The 8,536-nt window shown below is 39.8% G+C and overlaps 1 protein-coding gene across 1 annotated transcript in view; it reads right to left on the bottom strand.

The window, feature by feature from the left end:
* Positions 1 to 4,379: 4,379 nt before the first annotated feature.
* Positions 4,380 to 8,536, bottom strand: part of GLIS1 (GLIS family zinc finger 1) — a 173,416-nt gene continuing 169,259 nt past the window's right edge. Inside the window, exons 9-10 of the mRNA XM_065738628.1 lie at positions 7,750 to 7,917; positions 4,380 to 4,922 (exon numbers count right to left, since the gene is read on the bottom strand). Of these exons, the coding sequence (XP_065594700.1) occupies positions 4,786 to 4,922; positions 7,750 to 7,917 (305 nt within the window). The 3' untranslated portion in view covers positions 4,380 to 4,785. The remainder of the gene's footprint in view (positions 4,923 to 7,749; positions 7,918 to 8,536) is intronic.

Here is an 8,536-nt window from a genome sequence, read left to right as displayed (position 1 = left end):
GAAGCCATAGTGCAACTTCTGGATGTCTGGAGCAGGGTAAAGTCATCCCTTATTTAAGAGGAAAATCCCGAATCCCATCTCTGGACCACATACTGAAATCAGTGCTGGGAGGAGAAGAGCTGCTTTGGGGCTCCTCTGGTTGCTGATACTGCCAGGAGATGGGTGTTATGGTGCCCTTCTGAACTGAGGAAAGGCTGAAAGGTGGGATTGATCCTCCAGGAATGCAGCTTCATCTCCTTTCCTAGCCTATTTGCTGGCCAGGGTCTCCTCATGTCCTCTCATGTCTCTGTATCATCCCTGTGCCCAGTGGCAAGTCTTGGTCCACTGCTCTCCACGCAGGCACAGTGTGGTGGGACACATACAGCCTCTCCCAGGGGGAAGGGAAAAACACTTGGAAATCCAGCAGTAGAAGTTTAAAAATTAACATCATGCTTTTATTGGTGTCCTTGATTAATTGAAAAAAACTTCTATATAATTCAGAGCCAGAAATACATTTTTAAATTTGATTCATTTGAGTTTGAGTGAGAGGTACTGGCTCCAGCCAGAAAATCTGTGTTAGTGCAGAAGAGTTATTTGACTTTTTTCTGGCTTAAGCACCACGACAAAAATCACATTGCCAAAGGAATGGACAAACATGGGCAAACATCTTTTCATCTGAGTGGAAATCAGCTAGAAAACTCCGTTTGGGATTCCTATGGTTTAGACACTTAGAAGAAAACTGTGTGCCATGGTTTGACCTGTTCTGCAGCTGCAAGCAGCTGACAGCTCACCAAGCCAATATCTGCAAACTATTTGTGAGGCTTTGACAAGGTAGCAGTCTGCAGCTCTTATTCTAGTGATTTCCAAATGACTTAAGAGAGTTTGCAGTTTGAAATTTAAGCAGAGAGGAGATTTCAGTGTCACTGCCCATCACAGAAGGGCTCCTCTCAGGAGGGAACACTCCAATGGCTTTTAACTGTGTCACAGACTGCCTATTTTTCACATCTTCTGTCGAGTCCATTTAATAATTTAATGTAAATACATTATTGGAGGGCTGAACTACACTTATATAGGTTTTAATAAGATCAGAACAAAAAACATTGAAATAGTTTACTCTCAGGCGACTTAAATTCAATTTACAGTTGCTGTTTATTTTCACATACTCAGTTGTTGTTTTAAGGATTTTTTTTCCATGCACTGCTTGCATAACTGACATCTATTGCAATATTAAATTGGTGCTCTTACTGTGCTCTGGAATTTGTTTTGTTGGACCTTTACCAGTTCGAAAATGTACCCAATTGAAAGGACAGTCTAAGAAGCAAGAAAGCCTTCCCGCAAGCAGCAGCTGTCCCTGCTGTTGATGTAACTAGAAAATAAGACTCGAAAGGGTACTCACTTTCCTTTCCACAGGAGCGTATTTGATATCTGTCACAGGCTTCAGCTTTCATGCCGAAGACCTGAGGCTTTGGTCTCACAAATTCCTGTGTTGTGTTGCCACACCACAGTTGTGGTGTTAATAGTGTCACTTTGTTGTGATACACCGCACATCTGTACATCTCATGCTTGCAAAGGCACCTCTGTAGCACTGGAAGGAATATTACTTGTGTAGCTTGTGACGTACTGCAGCCAGTAAAAGGGAAAAGAGTAAGTATTTTGGTTTTCTGTACAATGAAAAGCTTGACTATATTAACAAATTAGCAGTCCTGCAGAACAGTTGGCTTGCTTCCCGTCTGGTGGAACGTGTAAGAAAGTACTTTAGCTGCTTCAGGATCAACTTGAAATTCATTTTCTTTCTCCCAGCTTGATTGGGCACTGCAGGTCATCTTAATTAAGTCGTTCCTAAAGCATAATGTGCACATGCGGAGTGCATGCACGGGGTAAACGGGCTTTTTAGTCACTGGGGAAATGATTTGTGGCTATTTATAAATTAGTACTGTAATTTGTTATTTGAATTCTGTTGCCTACATTGAAAAAGTAACTGACAGTCAACTGGAACCAGCAGTTCCATTTTAATTCCACAGAGTAATAATTTTCTGCTATTATGAAGCCTAACTCCAGTTATTATATGTATTAGTTGGTGGGACTTTTACAACACCACAGCCAGGAACTTGCCAAGTAATAAATTCAATTGAAAGGTCTCTTTATGTCTTTAGGAAAAGCTTGGATGAGATGCTTCCCTACTTAAGGTAATGAAAGGAAATAGTGAAGTACACAATCTGATAAGTAACCATTAACTTGTGCTCTTCTGTATTTTAAAGGTTCTATTATGGATAACCTTCCAAACCATACAGACCCAGATGAGTGCCTTTGCATTTCTCTGAACCTACCTTTTAATTTACAGAAAACCTGATTCACGCAGATTCTGGAATTAAATCATCACTACAGCTGCTATGCTTTAAGTTTCCCAAACCTTTGTGAATCACTGTGTGGTTTTGAACAGCCTGGCTGTTGGGACATAAATATTTTTGTAATTGATCAAATATGTTTAGATTTGTTTGGATTGTATTTTAGACTATAAAATGTCATTTTTAGAAGTATATATTTAATTTTTAGGAAGTAAGATTAATCATGTTTTTAAGGCCCTATTGCCTTTAACACTTCCAACTAATTGTAACACCAGGATTATTTTGTTTTTTTCTCTCAGTCAGTATAGCTTTCCTGGGCCCTGGATATGATTTTTCTGAGTTCTTCTTCAAAAGCTCCTGAGCTTTTACTGGTGGGCATTTATTAAGCTACCTGCCTCTTTGCTTAAGGTTTTAGGAAAAAATTTGGGCTACTTACATCTGAGACAAAAGAATCTGATACATCTGAGTAGATAAGGAAAAAGACAGAGAGCCAAATGTGGCAGAGATCAAAAGCTTAAAGCATAATTTGGAGCCCTTTTAAATGTAACTCTAGAAGAGGAATGGTGACTCAGTGCTGCCAGGGACTGCTTGGGGCAGGCAGGCAGCCACAATTAATGGGTTTCTAGCTGGGATCGGAGTCCTGCAGAGCTAGAGATCTTGAAGAACCATTTATAAAAGGTTCCCCTATGCACCTCTAGTAACCAAAACTTCCTGAATGTCTTAAGTTTCACTCAAATTCACTCAAATTTCTTGAGGACAGAAAGCTAAATTGGGTACAAGAGGCATACTCACGCAACCAGGCACTGAGGAAGCAAGTGAAATGCATCCACGTAGGCTTGGTGGTTGGCCCAAATTGGCCTTGGTGCTGAACGTGCTGTTGTAAAATGGCATCCGGGGCTGCAGGGGCTCTTGTGGCTGAGGAGAGGCATAGCAGCACCAGGTTGTTCCATACTCATGTGGAAGCAGATCCCCAGGCTGCTTGCTCACATTGAGTTTCTCATCAACCAACATAAACACACGGAGTGGACGGGCCACTGGAGACCTCTAGGTTTATTCAGCTACTGTGTTTTCCCCAATACATTGGCTGCCAGGTTCACACCTTACCACCAAATTGTGCTTTAAATATATTATCTGTCGTGGTTGTATGACTCTGGGACTGTAAGGGGAAGCATGGCCCTGTGGGCCCAGAAATGCCACTTGTGCAAATGCTGCCAAGGAGTCACTCCATTCAGCTTGGGGTCTGCTCAGTGGATTTCAGTTATGCAAAATGTGGTATCTTTCTAACATGACACTGAATTTAGGATTTTTTTCCTTTATAATTTGCTATTTTGCTGAAGCCAGGTGCCTGATACTTTTCCTGACAGTCCTTTGTGGAGACAAGAAATCTCCTAGCAGCTGCTTCTTATTTTAGGCCGTTCCTCAGGGGAGCAGCTAATTGGCTTACAAGGCTGAAAACGAAGAGCTGGGTCTTGGCACCAGCATGCCTGGCACAAGATAAGCATTGAAAGCACTGCCTGAGCATGGGGCTGCCAAGCAGATTCTGGTAATGGAGAGGAGAGCAAAAGAGGAAAGCAACATCCTTAGTCACTGGGCAGTTTGGACCTAGTGTGAGCTTTCCAAAAGTGCCCCATGGTAGCTCAGGTAACGGGGAGCTGTAAATGAAGGTGTTTTTGCCAAAAATCAAGTGATGCTCCATTTAGTTGCCATTAGTGGTGATGCTGGTGAAGATTTGCATGGTGGTTGGGAATGTCTTGGGCATCGGGAACATTTTATGTATTCTAAGTGGACACAGCAAATCTTCATTTAACCCAAACTGCCAGCCTCCCTGAATGGCTCTCCCAGACAACCCAGGGACATTTCCAGGGGCTCACTTTAAACACACCTGTATTGGCACAGGTTGGGAGTTAATACAGTGTGGCTGTACTTAGTTCATCGGGCAGAACAATGATTTTAAGAAATGACAGTACACTTGTTTCCAGTTTTTAATGCTTTCTTGTAAAACTGAAAATATAAAACAAGCTGAGCAAATGAAGATTTTATATACATGAGGTCTGTGATTAAAAAAAATTCCTTTTAGTTATAAAAAAGAAATTAAGTGAAAACTGATTAAAGGGACTGACATTCTCAAATTGAAACATACTTTTCAGGAGAAAAAAAAAACACCTCTTTACAAGTTTATTATATAACTTACATTTACACTTTATCGAGAGAACTTACAAAACAAGCGGCTTGAAATGCTCCTCATTCCCTTAAAGCATGAATTTCAAAGTGCCACAGCAAAGGAACAGGTTCCAATATTATCTTATACAGACTATTCATGTATAAAATGGTTTGGTAAATGTGAGGTGTTTGTTTAAATGAGCACATATAGGGATACAGACTAAATAAGAGTACTTGAACAACACCTTTGTTATTACATACAGTTATAGGTATAATAAAGGAAGTAAGGTCAGCACTGCTTTTAGGTATCTGTATAGATGGGAGGAATGTGATTCAAGCAGTGATCAAAGGCGCCGTTCTGGAAAAATCCATTCTCATCAGTTCCATTGGAGACCATGTCTTCAGATACACACTGTGCTTCAGAGATTGCATCATAGCCTGAAAGCATGACAAGTTGTATGGACATGATTTAGGACCAGGACATATAAGGAAGGAAGCAAAGTCTGAGTACAGTACAGCATTAATGAAAAGACAATAGGATTTACCATCAAAGTCTTACCCAGGAGATACACAAACTAATCTCCACGGGCATTTGTGTCATAGTATATGAGGCTCCCATTCATTTCTGTGTAAAGCTTCCCACTTTCAAGAGCAGCTCAAGTATCAACACGGCTCTCTTGAGACTTTACAGTTATTATCAGAATAGGATGGCAAAACAATGAACGGGCAAGGATCCTACTATGTGTGTACTAAAAGTGATGCTGTCCTCTTGTTATGTGTGTTTTTCCTTTTCATGCTGCTTTGGAAAATATTCTGTCTCCCAGCTGCTCTTTAGATCTTCGAGAAATTTAGATCCTACATTTGCATCAAGAGCCCATCTATCATAATTTAAGTAACCATTATTAGCATTAAGTCAGCTGAGGCAACGTATGGAGCAGGGTCCTTCCCCCTGCTAAGAACATGCCCGTGAACTAACTGCCTGATGAAGAAAATCTCTTACAAATCTCATTCATGTGAAGTGCAAATCAATGTGTAAATAAATGCCTGACACTCATGGCTAAGGCACCGGGGCCCAGCTCCATTCTGTGCTTGGTAGAGAGCTCTGTGGAGACACTGAGAAACAATTTTGTTTTTCTGTGCTCTGGTTTCCTGTCTATTAAAACAAAGATGTTTCTTCTGTTCTGTGTTTCTCATCTTTTCAGGCACATGTATCCAGATGTGGCTGAATCTAACTGCACCAGGCTTGAAGTGAGGCCTTCAGGCTGTGTGGCACCTGGTAACGACAGAGTCCTGAACAGCCAATCCTCGCTGCAGAAAGAAATGCCAGCTCAGTCCTTAGAATCAGAGGCGTTTTACTATCTCATACTGGTTTCATTATCAGAGGCAAATTTCTCAACTCATTTACATCTTTGCATTTTCATACAACTCATTAATTTAGTGGTAGTTTATGGGTCCAATTCTGATGTCTGTAGAATTCTGGCATGCAGCATATGGCCTGAGTCCCTGAAAGATGAATCTGGCCTGTTTGTCTGCACTATGCTGTGTATCACGCCGAGGGGAGTGATCAGTATTTTGATAAGATTTGTGTGTGTTTATGATATACTAATTTATATTTGATGACTCTGTATACAAGGTGGACACACAACCACAGATGGACAGAACTCAAGATAAGCATACACCTGAGGGATCCTTATTAGATTCCAGATAGAATAAGCTATCCAAAGACTTGAACAGAAAATAAAAACGTAGTGGCTGTTAATGTAATTCATGGAACAGCTGTTTGCCAGTCACGTTTGGCATTCCTGTGAGATGAGAACTCATTTAATATTAATGGTGCTATAAAAGCCTGAAAAAAATTAATACCTAGCTTTGATGAATCTTGCAAACCTGAATGGTTCTATTCTACACACTAAAAGATGAGCTAAGATTTATATATATTTACAGAATATATATGTAAGTATATACTATATATGTAAGTATATTTCATCCACAATTATGTTTCAGTCTCTAAGTATTTGCATACCTCAGTAACCACTATAAAAACAAAAATGTTACATAGAAATGTTTCATAATAGTTTAGCCCCAGACATAAAAATCAACTGTAGTTGAAGTTGGTGTCTTGCCACAGCATTATTCTTTGCTCCTATGATTTCTTTTGGAAAGTTTATTTAATGTGTACTTTAAATATTGCAGTCTGTCAATATGAACTTGAAATTTGATGTTAACATGAAGAAACTATGTTTTACTAACATCATACTTATGAATAACACAAAAGAATTCAAAGTTGAAGTTGAAACTTCATCTTAAACTTTTCCCTTGTGTTAATCACTGATGCATACACTTTCTAGTAAGGAACACGAGACAAATGCATGCACTCCCTTGAACAGAGACTCCTTTTAATACAAAACAAACAGGAAAGTCAGCTCTAATTTTGTGGTCTGACTCAGGCCCCATTTCAAAAACCATTTAAACATATGTTTTCAGTATTGTCCCTAGCTGAGATGCTCTCCTGAGTGCAGACGAAGAAAAATTTGTTGGGAGATGTGTAAGTAAAGAGTGGAGTACATGATGGTATTTCATAGGCAATACTCATACTCTGTTTTATTTCAGTAATCCCACTAATTCTTCATTATAGTTTTAAAAGTAGAGAAATGCTTTATAAAAATAAGTACTGATTGAACTGTCAGCCTTCTGGATATTAACTCACTGAAAATTTTACTCTATGCATATCTCTAGCTAAACAGGGAAATGCAGCTGCAATGGATGGGCAATACACAAACAAAAAGGAACTAACAAATACTTCCAGTGGAATTTCTCAAAGCAGCATCTTTCCATTTTGTGAGTATCAACGTTATAAAGCAAAGCCATCCATTTATTCTTAGGTGGACTGGAAGTTCCTGCTGCTGCTGTTTTCTCTGGAATCTTCCTAACTACATTCTCAACTACAATCTGATCATAAAACTTTGCCTGAGCCCGTGTGAAGACATGTACAGTGAATAACCCACAGCACAAATGTGTCAGGTCTCCTGAAGGTTTTTGTTCTCTGACATCCAGCGTAACGAAAGGAGAACCTGTCTGTTAGACAAATATAGAACTGAAGAAAAAATTGCTTTCCTTGTGGGATTTTTATAGACCCAGATGAATTTCAGTGACTGAGTTTCAAGTGCAAACACATTTTTGTAATAATTCTGACTTCGAAATATGTTCTTTTCCCGACCTGCTAAAAATAACATACAGATAATTTTTTACAGGCAGAATAAAGTACCTGTTGAAGCTGAAGGTGCATTAAGTAGGTGATAGCCATTCTGTCTCAGAGGATTAAAGCAATGGGATTCTCCTGTTAGCACATCACTGGTGACAGACTGGTCCATTGTTCTGTAGCAGTCTCCATAGTGGAAACAGTTTTGTATTGAGTGAAAGCTGCCCTGGTAACCTGAAAACAGATATTGCATACACATCTTAACACTACTGCAATGGTTTTAGCTCTGTTTCTGTCACAGTATTTCATTACGATTGTGGGTTTTTTTCAGTTCCTAAGTTTTAACTATGGAAAAATGATCATGCTATTCTATAAGGCATAATAATATAAAGGCTGTGTTGAGTTGGTCCCTCAAGGTGCTGTGGACTGTGATCCCCATCTAAGCAAAATGTCAAGGACGTGCTCCATTTCAGGCAATAGAAGAGACTGGATGAATGAAGTCCACAACCCACTTGTGTTCAAAGCTAAGTAGCGAATACTTCGCTGGATCAGGTCCAGTATACTCAGCTCCTTAGGGAATGTTTTTATAATGAATTATTTGAATACAGTAATGTAATATTTAAATGCTCTGTTTGCAGCAGAGTAAAGTCTTTTCCCATCCAGCATGCTGTGTCCTCCTGGAGAAAGCACTATTTACTCCAAGTACTTTTAAGAGTCCCTCAAACCTCTCTGTTCTCTGACTGCTCTATTTCAAATGAAAACTCTCCTGTGAGCACAGGGGGCCACAATCTGCAAGCACAACGGCACTGGAGGTGCAGGTCTGACTCCACATGGACATCAGGTGGAGACTCTG

The sequence above is a fragment of the Cyrtonyx montezumae genome, unplaced genomic scaffold (assembly GCF_038088225.1).
Source record: "Cyrtonyx montezumae isolate F1298 unplaced genomic scaffold, pur_monq_1.0 scaffold_1, whole genome shotgun sequence".
NCBI lineage: Eukaryota > Metazoa > Chordata > Aves > Galliformes > Odontophoridae > Cyrtonyx > Cyrtonyx montezumae.
The sequence above is the reverse complement of the archived record's forward strand: the minus strand, read 5'-3'. Positions and strand labels throughout refer to the sequence as shown.